General features: G+C 42.1%; 1 protein-coding gene across 2 annotated transcripts in view; it reads left to right on the forward strand.

The window, feature by feature from the left end:
* The first annotated feature begins 9,197 nt into the window (after positions 1-9,197).
* SLC30A4 (solute carrier family 30 member 4) overlaps positions 9,198-19,129 on the forward strand; it is a 30,484-nt gene continuing 20,552 nt past the window's right edge. Inside the window, exons 1-3 of one of the 2 annotated variants that reach the window (XM_059913371.1) lie at positions 9,198-9,268; positions 9,759-10,263; positions 18,103-18,249. In XM_059913371.1, the coding sequence (XP_059769354.1) occupies positions 9,873-10,263; positions 18,103-18,249 (538 nt within the window). In that variant the 5' untranslated portion in view covers positions 9,198-9,268; positions 9,759-9,872. Of the gene's footprint in view, positions 9,269-9,459; positions 9,649-9,758; positions 10,264-18,102; positions 18,250-19,129 lie in introns of those variants that run through there. The other variant, XM_059913369.1, reaches the window with a different exon arrangement.

The raw sequence follows: 19,129 nt of genomic DNA on the forward strand, positions 1-19,129 counted from the left end.
CTAAACACTTAAAATTAACTTCAGAGAAGAATGGCAAGAAGGGTAAAACTTGACAAATTTAGTTAATTTTTGAGGAGTAAATAGCATGTGGTAAAAGGGAATTGCATAATATCATCCACTTTGAGACCTTAAGAAAACCTTTGACAGGTTTCCAAAGGAGAGGCTGAAATAAAAGTCGCATGAGATTGGAATGTTTTGTGAGGCAATAAGGAACTAGCTCAGCAGCAAAAACAATGGGGGGGGCCTGTTGATTCCAGTAGGGGGAGGGAACTCGAGGGTCCAAGTGACAGCTCCTGGAAAGGCAGTAGATGTGTGAAGGGTGTGGTAGCCACATTTCTAATTCTGGACTTCTCAGAGGAAACGCCTCTTCAGGAAGGTGGAGTCCTGTGCGCTTGAGGAATCTGGGCAAGAGGTAGTTAGGCGTCAGGCAACCATGGAGTTGACATCCATGAGAGGAAGCGGGGAAGGGGACTAACATTAATCTCACCATGACTGGGGCAAGCCATGTGCCAGGCACATTATCTCTTTAAGTCACCACAACCCGACGATAATAGTTATTACCTCCATTTTACAGAGGAGGAAACAGGCTCAAAGAGATCTTGTAATTCATGCCAATTCGCTCTGCTGGTGAGGGGGGGGCGGGGGCTGTCATAGACAACAATGCCCCAGCCAATAGGCTGAGGTCTACTGGGGTTCTGGCGCCTCTGTTCAACAAATGCTTGTTGAACACCTACTATGTGCCAGGCAGAGGGCCAGGTGCAGGAGATACAGTGGTGAGCAAAGACAGACAGCCCCCCTCTCATAGAGCAGAGCCTAACAAGGGAGTCAGAGGCAGCTCTTAGTCGAATAACACCACTAATGAAAATAAAAGCACAAAATGAGGCATTAGCTCATGTAACAGATGGACTCCTCTAGACCTGGGGTGCCACGTGTGCCATGGGGGAGAGTGGTCCCAGAGTTCACCCAGAATTGATTAGGAAAAGGAGTGGCGCAGCATTCCAAATTAGGCACCTGCACTTACAAGGGCTGTGGTCAAAGCCTCAAACAACGCAAGTTCAGTGCGGCTTCCATTTATAGAGTGACTCAGCTGGGGGTGAGACGACGGTGGAGACACAGTCAGATTTCCATTCTGAAAAGTTCAATGCATGTTCACAGGAGTCACTGGGAGGCTTGGGCAGCCACAAGCAGAGCACTCTGGTGGGTTCTGGGACCCCAGCTGCACCCCACCTATATGAGGACAGTTAGGCTGCCTTAATAGAATGTTGGGAAGCAGGGATTGATGGACACAAGTAAACAGCCTGAATCCTCCAGCACATGTGTTAGGAAGGGGCTCACTGATATGTGTATGTGATCAGGTGGAGGGAGTATGCAGTAAAACCCCTAACAACACTTCTAACTAGCGATGGGTCTGGATCAGGGTCAGCAAACTACAGTCCAAGAGCCAAATCCAGCCAGCATCTATTTCTGTGCAGCCCACAAGCTAAGAATGGTTTTTAAATGGTTGGGAAAAATCAAAAGAAGACTAATACTTTGTGACACATGAAAATTATAAGAAATTCACATTTCGGTGTCCATAAATAAAGTTTTATGGGAACACAGCCCTGCTCATTCGTTTACTATCCTCCATGGCTGCTTTCACGACACGGCGGCAGAGCTGTGCCACCGACACTGGGGTATTGCTGCAAAGCTAAAATTATTTATTATCTGGCCCTTTACAGAATAAGTTTGCCAGTCCTTGGTCTAGTCAGAAAAGCCTATAAATCTGAGCATGTGTTCAGACAACTGACAAATGATCTTTAGCAGGAACAAGTGCAAAGTAATGTACTTTGGGATAAAAATACCCAAACTATTTATAAAATGAAGACAGGGCTCTGAGCTGTGAGGTCACAACTCAGAACTAAGCACAATGGCAAGGACTGAAGGCAGCTAGAGTAATATTGTGTGAATTTCCTGCCCCAGACTATAAGAATCAGTATACAGTGTATGGAGTTGGTTATCTGACGACTTCCCTGGATGGGGGCCCGGGGAGTGATTTCAGTAAAACTAAACTAAAATTCAACTGAGAAGAAAGGCTATATTATTTTGCACTTTCACTTAACTGTTATATATAGATATAGATATCAACAGTCTGCATGTAATCTCGGGAAAAATTAGTGATAAAGATTTAGAATGTGTGGTGTGCATACAGGACTATTGCGGGATGGGTTATCAGCTAGACTTTGCCTTGTTCAACTTTATAGTTTAATTACTGGCATATGATAAGCATTCAAATAGTATTTATTGAATAAGAGGAAAGAAGAAAAGGAAGAAGAGAAGGAGGGAGGGAGGGAGGGAGAGGAGGGAGAGAGAGGAGAAAGGAGGGAAAGAAGTAGGAAACTGGGCAGAACCTACAGGGTTTGAAGGCTGAACAGGAGTTAGCCAGCCGCCGAGGATGAGGAAGAACACCCCAGCGGGAAAACAGGAGCATTTAAGAGGCCAGGAGAGCCCAAGAGGCCTGGAAATAGTATCACATAAAACTCCCTGTCACCTTTGCTCTAGCTCTAAGGTAACTTGATTTCTCATATCACTGGTCCTGTGAAGGGGGCATCAGGAGAGGTGTATCCTTCAGGATAATTAAGTTATCAGCCACACAGGAATTTCCTCAGTCTCTCTGGGCAGTAGGGCGTACACCGATTGCTTCAGCCTAATCCTCAGGGGTAGTTTCCACAGCTGCAAAGCTTACCGAACTGACCTGGGACCTTGGAGGCTCTAACGGGGTCACTGGGGGCGCTACCTGGTGTGGCTGGCCTCCCTCTTGGACACCTCTGATCTCCTCCATTTCAGTGTAACAGGAGTCACATCCACAGAGTTCCCTGAGAACACCCAGCCCAGTGTGCTGCGGGCCCAAAAGGAATAAGGTGTCTTTCTCAAGTAAGATACTCTCCCAGCCCAGCAAAGACACAGCCAGCATTCAGGAATCTAAATATTCAGGGTTCCAGAATCTGTTCTCGCTGCGAGGTAAACTCATCCCAGTAAACCGAAAGTCCCATGCCCTGGGAATCCCCTCTGTCCCAAGCAAATCAGGACAGTTGGGCACCTGTCAGATGGGTTCCCCATTTACAATGGGTCTATTGGGGAGGGGGAAATTTCCCTCTCTATCCCTCTTGAATTCGTGTGGTTGGATTAATAATAAAATTAACGGAGAAAAAGAAACAAATTTTAATTCATGCCCATGGAGGACCCATAGAAATGAGACCTAAGAAGTAGCCAAAGCAGGCAGCTTTTATACTTTTTAGACAAACAAATTTGTAAGGAATTGACAGGACAAAGAAACTTAGGTTCTGGGTGCCCAATTAGTGAAGAATCAAAACAGAGTTTGGGCTTAGGGTAGTAAGCTAAAGAAGTAGTAAGATTTGTTTATATAGTCTTCTCAGCCCAAATTCCCTGTCTTTGGCGATCAAGGTGTCCTATCTCCAGACGCAGGGAGTGCACCTTTCACATGAGAGATTTATTTTCTGCTTTTAGGAAGACAGAAGATTCAGAGTGTCCCTTCTTCTGTTGGCCATAAATTTAATTCAAAATAAATAATATGCCATTGAGGCGCATTTTGGGGTGGTCTACCCAACAGGTCTTTTTTTTTTTTTTTTGGCCACGCCATGTGGCACGTGGGATCTTAGTTCCCCGACCAGGGATGGAACACGTGCCCCCTGCATTGGGAGCTCGGAGTTTTAACCACTGGACCGCCAGGGAAGTCCCCCAACAGGCCTCTTGTCCTACTGTACCCCAGACCTCATGTGGGCCTGCTCCAGAGAGTCTGCTGCCTCAAGCCCGTCAACCAGAATGTGCAGAGTGGCTCCTTCTGGGTCAGGGGAAGGGACTGCATGGGCCGGCTGGGTCACTGGGGACAAAGGAGACCAAGAAACTGAGGAAAAGGGGTTCCCAAGGAACCTCAACTGTTGGAGAATTGGATCTAGGACTCCTGTCTTTTATCTGGTGTCTGTATGTGTGTCTGTGTAAATAATGAGGATCGAACAGTACCTGGTATCAGGGAAAATTTTCAACATTCGCAATGTTTGAAGATAGGGAGGAACTACTAAAGGGAAGGCTGCCTGAAACCCTATTTGTAAATGAGCAGAATGTGAGTTATTAAAATATAAATAACAAAGAGGAGAGTAAAACTTTGTTGCTCAGTATAAAACAGCTGTAATAATTGCAGTAACTTATATCTAATGACCATGTAGCATAGTGATTACAAGGCATTATTGTGTCATGTAAATCATACACCAAGGATCTTTGTGATTAGGGTACTAAATTCTGCTCAGTCATGTGTGCACTGGTAGCCCGCTTAAAACCATTAAAGGTAATTTAGGTTGGCTTAGTCTGGCTTTTTGCTTCAGGGAGTACAGAGGGTTAAACAGTAGGTGAACTTGTTTCATTTGATTCTAGGAGGACCAATATAAAGATACTTTTAAAAAAATTAAAGCCATCTTTATTTATAAAAGAATTCTGGGAAAAAGTCAAAGCATTTTGTAGATTTTAATCTAATTAATCCTCACAATAACCCCGGGAGGGAGTTCTTATACAATGGCCTTCATTGTTTAAAGCCACCAGTTGTCAGAGGCCACAAAAGAGTCACTTTGTCTGCAGTTGCTTCTCTGTCCCAGCTTAATTCATAAACGTTATAATGTTCTTTGAAATAAGTCTAGTATAAACACAAACTGACTACTAGTGTAACAATAATCTCTAATCATAATGAGACACATTGACCTCACCAATAAGAATTTCTTACAAATGACTTTACACACCAGCTTAAAGAAACAGAAATGTTTGTTAGAGGGGAATTTAAAGTCATGAATGAGCTCTCTATAACCAGAATATTTTCATCTATTAATCCACGTGTATTTACAGGGTTCCTGCTCTGAGCACGACGTTAGGTGCTATGGACACAAACAGAGCCTAGGATAGAAATAAAGGAATTTTAACAGTGAAACGTATGTGGTGGTGACCTAGAGGTCTAAGTGAGTCAAAACATGTTATTAATAAACCAAGGATGGAGTGTAGCAGTCCTCAGAAGGGACAGGCACAAGTGGAAGATATTTGAGGACCAGCATTTGTCTGTACCCCTGCTTTGCAGTTTGGTTCAGATGGCATGGTCTTTAACAGTTCTCACTAGTGAAGTAGGTAAGGGGACGCTTTCACATACAAAATCTCATTGGATTCTTACAGTGTCCCTATGAAATAGGTAGGACAAATATTTTCCACTGTTAACACACAAGAAAATAAGCTCAGCAATAGTACACTGCTAGAGATCATAGTGAATGAATGACCAAATTATAAGCTGAACCAGGCTCTACAAGTTCCACCCTCAACTTCAAGCTCCCTCAGCCCAGCCGCCACCTCCGGATTCCAAGACTGGTGTGCTTAGTTCTCAAATTACCGTCCCAGCTGGGACCTCATTATTCCCTCTCATTTCAGCCAGATTGGTTAGAGAAATCCATGGGAATGTTTAATTTAAACACTAAGCAAAGACAAAAACAAAGATATGAAAACAATGAACTTGACTAAGTGTAGGTTTTGGCTCACAGGTTGGTGACAGGGTAGATGGTCTCCAGGGCCAGAGATCTTCTCCTTTATCTCCTCCCCGTCCAAGAAGGCAACTGCCTGTCCTCAGGCAATCTATTTCTGGTATTTCTTCTTCTTCCCTGGAGGAGGGGTTAAACTGAATCTCCAGCCTCTCTGTTACTAGAGTAACCCACAGAAAGAAGAAATGATTACGTTCACCGTTCACCGCAGTGATGTATCACATCACTAACCCTCGTTCATGCCCACCCAACAGCTTTCATCCCCTCCTGAAAAAGATAAGGGAACACATTCCAAAATCATCCTATGGGAACCTCCTATCGCCACATATTCCAATGGAGAAAGGAGTTCTCATGATGCGGAATATACAGCATTTGAACCTGTCAACTAAGTAGATGAAGCACCTTTTCCACATTTCAGTTTTAAAAAAACTTTTCCACTTTTTTTCCCTCCATTCCCAAGAGGGATTTCACCGGACAATGCAGAGGTCTCCAGGTGCTGGCAAATCTTTCATATATGAAACAGGGATCTCTCCTGACATACCACAAGAAGTCTAGATGCTTTTTTGCAGATCATTCCATTTTTATGCAGAAAGAAACCGAGAGGGACAGTGTAGAGTGATGGTTAAGAGCTTGAGCTCTGAAACCAAACTGATCGGGAACTGAGTTCCTGCTCTGTTTGCTAGCTTCACGACTGTGGCCAAGTTACTTAATCTCCCTGAGGTTCCATGTCTCCACCTACTTAAAAAAATAGTAATAGCTGACATTGATTGAGCACTTACTATGTGCTAGGAACTAGGTATGCTAAGTTTTACGTGCTTTACATCCATTAACCCTCATCATGGCCCTGTGAAGCAGGTACCATTATCATCCCCACTTCATAGGTATGAAAATTGAAGCACGAAGAGGTTAAATAGTTTGCCAGAAATTATACGACTCTCAGATGTAAAGCCAGGATTCTAACACAAGCAGTCTGACTCCAAGACCCATGCTTTGAATCAATACCTTCTTCATAGTGATGTTGTAAGGATTAAATGAGCTCAGATAAATCAGGTCCCCTGCATAGTGCCTGGCACATAAACAAGCCTTAAGTAAATGTTAGCTGTAGTATTATTTTTAGCACTGTCATTTGTTCTAAGAGATATCTGGGCCAGAAAACAGGTTTTGACATAGGGTATTTTGCATCTATTCCAGTTAACTGCCCCAAGATATGTGTCCTGAAGTTAAAATGACAGGCCTCTGTTATTACCTAAACAATCTGTGTATTATGGGTTACCTGGTTAAGAGATAGCCTAAATCGTTGACAACTTTTTCCATTTGCCCATGCAGAAAAGCTCTTCATACTAAAAAGAAGTATTAAGTCTCTTATAAAAGAATGGCATACTGAACAAGAGCTAGCAGAACTGCAGGCAGTACTCAGCTTATAAATCAGTTGTGTTTCAAAAGTTGGTTTGTCTACTGTTATAAACTCTGAATACACAGACATAAGGTTGAAAATGGTGGTTACATTCCAAGACTATTCACAGAAGTCTATTTATTTAGCCCATTTTAAAGTTCAATGATAGAAACCATGCCACTAGCCCAAGGCAGGCCTAGGAACAAGAGCCCATGTGATAAAAGACTAAGAAAGGTATCTTTCCTCGTACAGAGGAAAGTTGACATAGACTATATTAGCCATCTATTGCTGTGTAACGAAGTACTCCAAAACTTACCATATTAAAACAATAAACATTTATCATCTCAGAGTCTCTGTGGGTCATCTGAGAATGGATTATCTGGGTGATTCTGCTCAGGACCTCTCATGAGGTTTCAGTCAGCATCACCCAAGCTACAGTCACCTGAAGGCTTTACTGGGGCTGCAGGATTCACTTCCAATATGGCTCACTCATATGGCTGTTGGTAGGAGGCCTCAGTTCCTCATCATGTGAGCCTTTCCACAGGGCTGCTTGAGTTCCTCATGACATGATAGCTCTGGCTTCCCTAGGTACCAGTGATCCAAGAGTGAGAACAAGAAGGTAGCTGCAATGCCTTTTATAACCTAGTCTTGTAAGTCACACACTGTCACTTCACCCATATTCTGTTCATAATGAGCCACAAGTTATACATTAAGAGCAGCCCACACTCAATGGGAAGGGGAATTAAGCTCTACCTATTGATGGGAAGCATATCACAGAATTTGTGGACATACCTTAAAATACCCTATAGTTTTTGTTGTCCTCCCATTACTCTCTCTAGGTACTCAGTACACAAAATAGTAAAAATAAACCGGGGTGCAGAGCTGCAGAGTTTACTGTAAATACCCCCCAAAATCCATGCTCTTGCCTCATCTTGCTTTAAAAACATCTATCCCCATTCCTTAAATGGAATCTCATTTGCAAAATGTATACTAAAGAGTGATCACATTCCTGAAATACTTGCTCTATTCATTTGTATCTCTCATTAGTAGAATTTCAGGCAATATAACAAACTAAAAGTAAAAACAACAAATAAACTACTCCCAATCTGGGTGGATTAAGATATTTGGAATTAAGAAAGCAACATTCAGGAAACTTTCTCCCTTCTGTCGATAATGACCTGGGTCCCCTGGTCATTGAGTATTCTGGTTCTAGGGAACTAGGGGATCTCTGACCCCCAGTTCCCTAGACCTGACCCCCATGGCTGCAGCTCTCCAGGAATATTGTGGGCATTCAAAAGTGATGGACTGCCCTGGATTCCAAAAACAGTTGCTGCTCTTGCACCAGAGACATGCAAGATTCTAAAGTATCATCCGGATCTTCAGAGGAAAATGATGTTTCATATGACTTTCTATTGTATTTTTTGTAACTTGAAATTTGGTAATTCATGTAGACTGTTGTCAAAATACATTGATAAACATTGGATAAATGGGAGTTTGCACTGTAATTCAACTCCAAGTAGAAGCTAGAGGCTTGATCTATGAGTTCTCCTAACAGTGTTGCTGTTGTTTTAAATCTTGAGTGCCCATTTGAGAATATGATGAAAGCTAAGGGACTTACTCAAGGAAATACATATACCCACAAAATTTTGCACATAATTTTAAGGCCTCCGAATCCCCTAAGACCCATCCAGGGAATCGCCGGAGAAGCGGGAGGGGGGGGGCTTACGGTCACTTCATTTTGTCCTGAGAATGTAGATCTAAATCAGAAGCTACTACTAAAAACTTAATTCTTTTTAAATCTTGTTGTTAAACAAAACCAACGGCCAGTACAGATACCTCTACTAGATTTTCTGTGCTGGGGTTTAGTCCATACTGTAAATACCTTGGAGGCAAAAGGAACCTGGCGGTGAGCACACAGAGGACAACACACATTTGCTGAAAAAAACAGTAATATAACGCAGGACACAGAACTGCTGACGACCACAAGCCTTGCCCCCTCCAAGCTGACCTGACTGTGCAGCAAATTCTGCCAATTTGCCAGAGAGGCAGCGATTCGAGGAGACAAAAGCGGCTCAGCAACCCACTTAAAAGAAAACGCTAAATTCGTTTTCTGCCGAGCATCCGAAACCCAAATCCCAGCCCAGGATTCTCTAGGCCCTCCTTCGGTGGAGCGAACTCCCGGCAGCAACGCCCAGCCCCGGGTGGGCGGGACCACTCGAATCTACCCACTTAGCCCGCGGACTCCAGCTCCATCCGCTCATGCCTCGCAGCCTCGGGAAGTGGAAGGGCCGCGCGGGAGACAGGGGCTTCGCCTGTGAGTGTCCCCCGGGCAGAGGCGCGCCCGCGGGATCCGCATCCAGGAGCGGGACGAGGGGCGCCCCTGTCCCGTCCCTCGCAGGCGCCCCAGCCCAGCGCGCAGGGCCTGCGTGTCCTCGTGCCGACCCCTCCCTCGCGCGCCTCGCCCGCGGCTGCTCCGGCGCACGCGCGCGGCCTCGCGCAGGGCGGGGAGGGGCGGCGGCCGCGGGCTCCCGACACCGAACCTGTCAGACCCGGGGAGCCGGCCTGGAGCTGTGGGCGCCGCAGGCGCGAGGACGGCCCCGCTGCCCCGCTGCCCCGGGCAGAGCTGTGCGTGCCGGCCCCGCCGAGCCGGCCGGGGGCGGGGAGATGAGCGGCGGCACCGCGGCGGCGCCCCAGGTAGAGCGCTCCCCCCTTTCGGAGCCCCGGCTCCCCCGCCGCCCCGGGCTTCGGAACTTGTGGGCTTTGTCGGGGCGCCTTTAATTTATACTGAGTTTCGTTTTCTACAGGATGGGGAGGGACGCGCGGCAGTGCCATCGGGAACTGGCACTCGGGTGAAGTAGGAGCCGCCGGCTGTCCGCCTGCACCGAGCCGTTCGGCGCCGCGGCCGCTCAGCCTCTGCCATGGCCGGATCCGGCGTGTGGAAGCGCCTCAAATCTCTGCTGAGGAAGGATGATGCGCCGCTGTTTTTAAATGACACCAGCGCCTTTGACTTCTCGGACGAGGTGGGGGATGAGGGGCTTTCTCGGTTTAACAAACTTCGAGTTGTGGTGGCCGACGATGGTTCTGAAACCCCGGAAAGGCCTGTTAACGGGGCGCACCCGGCCCTCCAGGCCGACGATGATTCCTTGCTGGACCAGGACTTACCTTTGACCAACAGTCAGCTGAGTTTGAAGGTGGACCCCTGTGACAGCTGCAGCAAACAGAGAGAGTTGCTGAAGCAAAGAAAGGTGAAAACCAGATTGACCATTGCTGCCGTTCTTTACTTGCTTTTCATGATTGGAGAACTTGTAGGTGAGTTGTGTTGCCAACTCACTTTCCATTTACCTTGCCTGGAGAGTCTTTGTCAAGCTGTAGTTACACATAACCTGGCGCTTAAACTTTCTTTTTAGGAAGCTTGTTATTTATCAATATACTGATCTGGTGATGTGAAAAGGTCCTCACGGTTACAAAGTGCAGATCAACGTAGGTACAACAAACTTCCAAAGATAACTCTGACCTTTTCTTCTAATTCTCCAAACACTGTGTCATCTACTGTAAAGTTAAGGACATTATCTTCATTATATATCATGTAACTTCCTCTTTAAAAAAAAAATCTGATAAAACACCAGGTTAATTTTTGCAATGTTTAAAATAGTAAATGATTCTAAAATTATTTAGAATCATAAAATTTTACAGTATGAAGGGACCTTACTGAACCACCTTTTTCTTTTTTAAGAGATCGGAGGGCCCAGAGGTTAAATATTAATAAATTATGAGGACACTTAAGTGGGTAATTGAAGAGCTACATGTACAGTCCCATAGTCTTGATTTTTTTCCCTCTACATTTGAATTAAGTGGTCTCTTAACTATTTCCTTTTGTATTTATATTCAAGAAATTTGCAAAGCTAAATAATGCTAACTAACCTCACCATTTTTCATTATAAGGAGGCTCTGAAGGCCAGAAGGCTCCCCTGGGTTTTATAGAACTTGGTTTTATTTTTCATTTTTTAATTATTCAAGTAATGCAATCTTATTATAAAATACATGCTCAGTTTAGATATTAATTTCAGAGTCACATTAGTATGACTGCTAACTTCTTTTAGTGACAGTTGATAAAGTGACATCAAAGCAGGGAGATTATTCTCCTGTGTTCTCTTTTTTTTTTTTTTTTTGGCCACACCACGTGGCTTCTGGGATCCTAGTTCCCGAATCAGTGACTGAACCCGGCCCCTCGGCAGTGAAAATGCAGAGTCCTAACCACTGGACCACCAGGGAATTCCCTCCTCTGTTCTCTTAATGATGAACCATGACAAGAACAAAGGTGGCAGTCCAGATTTAAGATGCTGGCTGGAGGTTATGTGCAGGAAAATTATATACATTTCCTACCTCTTTTCATACCACTTCTCGCCAGTGCTCGCTTCAGCCATGCTGGCCTTCTTTCTCCCTATGACTCACAAAGCTCTTTTCCTGCCCATAAGACCTTCAGACTGAGTGGTTTCTCTGCCTCTGGCTTTCAAACTTTTTTGACTTCGCTATAGTAAGAAATACACTTAACATTGTGACCCGTGTAGGCATGCATGCATATGTATGTAGGTATGTACACACACATATACATTTGTATAAATATATGAATAACTAAAACAAAAATTTTACTTCATGTGATGTGTTCTACTGTTTTTTCAATTATGGTCCCAGCCCACTTAATTGATTTCATGGTCTACAAATGGGTCACGGCCTGCAATTTTAAAAGCACTGCTTTGTATGGACTGCCTTTTCCCAAATCTTCTCTTGGCTGTCTTCTTGTCATTCATGTTCATCTCAAAAGATACCTCTTAGAGACCTTTCCAACTGCCTAAAGTCAGCCTCTTTTCTCCCCTGTTCCTTCCCCAACTTTAAAAGCCCTCAGCACCTGAGATTATCTTGTTTGTATATTCACTTGTTTAATATCAGTGTCCACTGAAATATAAGCTGAATTACCAGCACCTAGCACAATGACTAGCACAGAGTAAACACTCAATAAAATTTTGTTTAATTAATTAATAATTGCTGTTAGAGAATTATAAATGTTTAAGCTATGAAGAAATTAAAGACAGAAGTGAAGCTGAGATCAGATAAGGCATGGTCAGCAGATTAAGAGTCAATGACTTGGGGCTTCCCTGGTGGCTCAGTGGTTGGGAATCCGCCTGCCAATGCAGGGAACATGGCTTCAAGCCCCAGTCCGGGAAGATCCCACATGCTGCAGAGCAGCTAAGCCCGTGCGCCACAACTACTGAGCCTGCGCTCTAGAGCCCGTGAACCACAACTACTGAAGCCCATGCGCCTAAAGGCCGTGCGCCTAGAGCCCGTGCTCGCAACAAGAGAAGCCACCACAATGAGAAGCCCGCTCGCCACAACTAGAGAAAGCCTGCGTGCAGCAACGAAGACCCAATGCAGCCATAAATAAATAAATAAATAAATTTATTTAAAAAAAGAGTCAATGACTTGCCCAAATTCACAGTTAGAATATTGAGTCATTCAGACTTAGTGATTCTTGAAGTTAATATTTAATATTTGAAGTTAAAATCACATTAATCACAATTTCCCCCTTAAAATTAGAGTTTACACCTCTAAAAATTACTAAGATATAATTGTCCTGACTTACCATTATTTAAATCTCTTACTTGGTAAATGATGTTTTGTGAAAGCTACAATAAGTATTTCCTTTCAAATACTAACTTTATTTTCAAATATGAAAATCTTTTGTTAAACACTGTAGAGATGCTAGTACTTAGAATAGACATTAACAATATTATTCAGAATGTTACATAGAATTAAATTGTATACAGTAGAGCATTTATTAAAGTGTGTCAAAAGCACTTAGAAATAAAGCATCTTATGTAGGAAGTATGGAGTAATTTTTAAAATGAAGTATTTTAAAGATCTGAAAGGGGAAACTTGATTTTGAATCTTGGATTTGCTCTGAGACCTTAGGCAAAGTCAATTCTTTCCATTCAGCAAGTACTTTTTGAGTACTTACTATATACAATGGAGAACAAAAGTTATGCTCCCTACTATCTAAAACAATCTAATGTTTGGAGGACATCATATCTTCCTGTAGTGGAGGACACAGGTATTAAACACACAAGTAAATTTAAAATTCAAATGGTCTTAAGTACTATGAAAAAAAAGAACAAGATACTATAAGACATAGTAACCAGCAGGACATGGTTTATGTATAAGCCACATACAGTTAAACCAAAAAAAGAATATTAGGAGTTATTTGAGCAAAGGGAATGGAGGAAGATTTTTTCGACCAAAGAGAACACCAAGTTCAAAACTCCTAAAACCTTCAATTCTTTAAGAGGATCTAAAAAGACCAGATTAGCCAGAATGTAGTAAGAGGGAAAGAGACAGGGGGACCAGACCAGGGAGGTCATGATAGACCATATTAAATGAGTTCAGTCTTTAATTCTAAGTACAATGGGGAGCCAGTGACTGCTTTGGAGTGGAGATTGACATGATGGGATTTATCTTTTTAAAAGATTACTCTGACGCTTATATGGAGAGTGGATTGGAGGGTACAAGAGTGGAAGCAAGTATACTTTTGCAGAGGTCCAGACAAAAAATGATTATGGCTTGAACTAGAGTGGATGGAGAAAAATGTACTGATTGAGAAACATTCTAGAGGTAACAATGGCAAAATGGCTAATGGTTTGAATGTGAGAGTTGATGGGAGAGCAGTATCAGGAATGATTCTGAAATTTCTTACCTAAGCAGCTGAGCGTATGGAAATGTATGTCAGTTATGAACCAGGGAGAAAATACAGGGCAGGATTTAAGCATGGGCTCAAGGGTTGTTTTAGGCATGTTAAGTATCATATGTATGTGAAATAGACAAGTAAAGATGTCTAGTGAGCTGTTATATATAAGTCTGCCATTCAGAAGGGAGGTCAAGGCAGAGAGAGAAACAGTATGTAATGCCATAGCAATAGAAAAAATTATCTAGAGAGCCCCAGTTTTGAGGAACTACAACTTTATAAGTCAGGCAGAAGGCAAATGGGTATCCCAGAACTGAAGAAAAGAGTATTTCAAAATGGAAATAAGTAAGTGAAAGCTGCTGAGAGGGCTGATAAGATGAGAACTAAAATATCCTTTGGATTTAGTAACAGTTATTGATTGCTTTAACAGCTGCATTTTATTGGGAATGAAAAAGCTTAAAGAATGAATGCAAATAGACTTCCAGGTAAAGATGGCAAATGAACTCATGCATCTAGTTGTACTCTCTTAAACTACAATAAAAGGATTTAAAAAATACACACACACACATATATATACACACACACATATATATACATATACATGTAAATATATATCCACATATATATATGGAATATATATTTATATATATCTCCACACAGATGGGGAAAACTGGAGAGGAGACTCTAGCAACACAAACTAGAAAGGAATCAGGTAAAAGAGGTAACTGACTTGACCCAAGAAAGCCAACTCCTAAACAAGCAGTGGGGAAAGCCAAGAACCAATCTAGTTTACACTAATGCATCAGAAACACCTAGATAACTTATTAAAACACAAATTGCTGGAACAGAGTTTCTAATTAAGTAGGTCTGGGGTAGGGTAGGGCCTGAGAATTTTCTAACAAGTTCCCAGGAGATGCTGATACTTTTGACCCAAAGGACTACAATTGAGAAGTACACTAGAGAATCCTAAGCAGGCCCAGAATTGGTTGTACCAGGTACCCCTATAAGTGTGGGTAAAGAGGAAGGCTAAAATAAGGAAAGTTCATTAAAACCTATTTAAGAGCCAGTCAGATATAATAGTATAATAATACAATAAGTATCCACAGAGATAAAATAAGATCATGAATCCGTGAAACAAGAATAGGCTACTTTTTAAAAGAAATTCAGAGTAGAAAAAAGTGCTTTTGAATAATACAAACATTTAAAAAAATTTTTAACTCCAAACAAATTAGAAGGTGAATTAAGGTCATCTCTCACAGAATATAGCAAAAAGAGAAGATAATAGGAGAAAAAAAGGCAAGAAAATTAGTATATTAGTTCAAATTACAAATAATAAGAGTCTGGGGAATAGAGAAAGCAGATGGAAAGAAGTTATCAACAACATAGTTTAAGAAATTTCCGGGGGCTTCCCTGGTGGCGCAGTGGTTGAGAATCTGGCTGCCAATGCAGGGGACATGGGTTCGAGCCGTGGTCTGGGAAGATCCCACATGCCGCGGAGCAACTAAGCCCGTGCGCCACAATTAGCCTGCGCGTCTGGAGCCTGTGCTCTGCAACAAGAGAGGCCGCGATAGTGAGAGGCCTGCGCACCGCGATGAAGAGCGGCCCCCACTCACCGCAACTAGAGAAAGCCCTCGCACAGAAACGAAGACCCAACACAGCCAAAAATATAAATAAATAAATAAATAAATAAATAAAAGAAATTTCCCCAGGGACTTCCCTGGTGGCGCAGTGGTTAAGACTCCACGCTCCCAATGCAGGGGCCCAGGTTTGATCCCTGGTCAGGGAAATAGATCCCACATGCATGCCACAACTAAGAGTTTGCATGCCACAACTAAGAAGCCCACATGCCGCAACTAAGGAGTCCGCCTGCTGCAACTAAGACCTGGCGCAACCAAATAAATAAATAAATTTTTTTAAAAAAAAAAAGAGAATCCTTTCTAAAAAAAAAAAAAAGAAAAAGAAATTTCCCCAGAACTGAAGGGTATACAATCCAGATAGAAAGAGTCAATAGGGCTTCCCTGGTGGTGCAGTGGTTAAGAATCTACCTGCCAATGCCAGGGACACAGGTTCGAGCCCTAGTCTGGGAAGATCCCACATGCCACAGAGCAACTAAGCCCAGGCGCCACAACTCTTGAGCCTGTGCTCTAGAGCCCACAAGCCACAACTACTAAGCCCGTGCACCACAACAACTGAAGCCCGCACACCTAGAGCCTGTGCTCTGCATCAAGAGAAGCCACCGCAATGAGAAGCCTGTGCACTGCAACGAAGCGCAGCCCCCACTCTCTGCAACTAGAGAAAGCCCATGCACAGCAACGAAGACCCAACACAGCCAAAAAATAAATAAAATAAATTAAAAAAAAGAGTCAATAAAAGCCCAAATTGGATGAAAATAATCCCACACCAGGTACATCATTGTAAAATTTCAGAACACAGGATACACACTTATTATTGCTTCAGGCAGCTGCTGTGTTATTAAACAATTGCCTCTGATTGTTTTTGACAAACACTGACCGGGGTTTGCACCAAGGCCAAGCTCCAAGTCAAGTCAAATAAAAAGAGCCTTGCAAGTATAGTCTCCCAGGGAACCATCAGACAGGTCAAATAATGACAATTTCCTGGCAATGGAGCTTTTAAGGAGCTCTAACGCCATCCTATTCCTTGCAGTGGCTGCCAGACTGAGGTTTTCACTGTGGTTGCTGCTTGTTAGTTTTCAAGGCTACCATAGAACTGAAGAGGGGGAGATTGGGTATAAGGCAAGTTAAAATGCCACAGAGCTAGTGAGCTTCTTACCAAGATTCAGCCTTTTTCCTTGAATAAATGCTACCTGTATCAGTCTTTAATTTCCATAGTTTTCAGAATGCTGATTTGGACAATTTTTGCCCATGTCCTTTCGACTTTTATGGAGGAGATGATTTTCATAGGTCCTTACTCTGCTGTTTTTGCTGGTGATCATCACATGTGGCTCTTCAGGTTAACAAAAATTAAGTAAATTCAATTCCTTAGTTGCACTAGCCGTATTTCAAATTCTCAAAAGCCACCTGTGACTAGTGGCTGCTCCATTGGCCAGCGCAGATAGAACATTTCCATCATCTCAGTTTTATTGCACAGTGTGGCTTTAGGGTATTATCCTTATTTTATAGATGAGTAAACTGAAGCTCAAAAATGGTAAGTAACTTTCTCAGTCTCTGAGATTTCAAAGCCCCATGTTATTAACCGCCAAGCTGTATTTTCTGTCAGTGATTCCAGCTTTTTCACATAAGGGAATATATAAAAAATGATATTTCTATAGAGCACACTGGAGTAAATGGATGTGACTACAAGATCACCAGCCCCAGTTCTCCTGCTGCTCTTGGCTCTGCATACCCATCCCAGGAATAGGGGAATCAACAGCTCAGCACACTTATGTGTCACAACATCCTGATCATGAAGTTCTGCTATACATTATAACAGTAATTCTCAGTGTGGTTCCAAGACCAGAAGCATCAACATCACCTGGGAACATGTTAGAAATGTAAACTGTCAGGCCCCATCTAGACCTACTGAATTAGAAGTTCTGGGAGTGGGGTCAAGAAGTCTATAGTTTAACAAAACTTCCAGGTGATTCTGATATACATAAAAGTTTGAATACCCTGTATTATATTATAAAAACTTATTCTATGGTGCTAGGAAAATTGGTTGACCATAATGGTCATAAATAAATACATATATATGTATATATGTACACGTATTCTATATATATTATGTATATATATACACACATATATAAAATACATAAATATACATATACACACATACCCACATATATGAAATATACACATTATTATTATGTATAATAATACATAACACTGGAAAACTAATACAAAAAATTGTATTCTAAATACCATCTTTTATCCCTCTATTAGGAGACATTGCTGTTTATATCTAAGAGAATCAGTTAATTCTTATCTTTTGTTTTGAACGAATGAACATTTTGTGAATTTCTTCAGTTTATGTTCAAACCCGCCCAAATAAGTGAATACCTACCTTTTATTCAGCTTTATTGTAATATTTAGATATGGCAGTTATTAATTTCACTAATAGTAGAATTAGTAGGTTGAGTAAAAGCTGCATTGCTAAAACACAAAACTTCTCTTTGTGTCAGCCCCCATTTAGTGGCTCTTAACTTTTTTAAGGTCATTTACTCCTCAGAGAATCTGTTCCTGGAAATGGACATCTTCACCAGAAAACAATATATGCATAGTTAATGTTTTGCATAAAATTTCAGGATACCTTGACTTAATTGCAATAGGATAAGTATTTAGTTAACTTTAGTTAGAAGTTCATGTTTTGTAGGATGCTGCATATTTTTGGTTTGATTGCTTATGTTTATTATTTTAATCAACTTATTCCTTCTTTCCTGTCACCCTTACTCTAAGGTGGATACATTGCAAATAGCCTAGCAATCATGACAGATGCACTTCATATGTTAACTGACCTAAGTGCCATCATACTGACCCTGCTTGCTTTGTGGCTATCTTCAAAATCACCAACCAAAAGATTCACCTTTGGATTTCATCGCTTAGGTAGGTAATTGGGCGTTTCTTTGGTTTATAAAATTTTATAGTAAAACCACAATGAACTATAACCTTTGAGTAACTGAAATCTTTCTGGTGATAGTCTGAACAAAGCAAATGAAAATAGACAAATAAGATTCATTCAGATATATATCTTCCAGGGTACATTCAGTTCAGTCAGCTAAATAGTTTATACATATAAAATTATATGGTAATCAGGGACTTCCCTGGCGATCCAGTAGTTAAGACTCCACACTTCCATTGCAGGAGTCATGGGTTCGATCCCTGGTCGGGGAACTAAGATCTCACATCCCACATGCCGCATAGCGCGGCCCCAAAAAAAAATTATATGGTAATCATTAATCTTCAAATGTTGTTCCCTGTGTCCTGAAGGTGTTAACAGAAAAAAAGTTTACCTTCAGTTTATCGAACCAAGCAAAACCACATGGATTTAATTCATCAATGAGCATTAGCTTTTCTTTCACGTAAGGTATTCCAACCAAAGCGACTTATAGCCCAGGTTTTAGGCACTACTATAATATGTATAACATACTGTATGGCTGACCTTCATTGTGGCCATTAACTGTAAATGCTAACAAAGATTCTTTGCTTGACCAAACCTTTGTCAGTCTCCTGAGCTGTCTCCCAAGCCCACCTCTGTACTTCCTTGTAAAATCTAGTTTTAGGAAGAACCTTGCCAAACCAATTTAACAGAACCTCCATTCTCAATATTTGATGGGTTATTCCCAGGTGATGTCTCATCACCCTGGCCTGTTTTCAACAAGGCTTCCCTATACCGATCTTGACAGCTTCCCCCCACCTTTATTAAAGTCTTCTTTACCATGTTTTAATAAGTGTCATTGAATTTTTTTTCTTTAACAATGCACAC

This window comes from Balaenoptera ricei, chromosome 2 (genome assembly GCF_028023285.1).
Source record: "Balaenoptera ricei isolate mBalRic1 chromosome 2, mBalRic1.hap2, whole genome shotgun sequence".
Classification (NCBI taxonomy): Eukaryota; Metazoa; Chordata; class Mammalia; order Artiodactyla; family Balaenopteridae; genus Balaenoptera; species Balaenoptera ricei.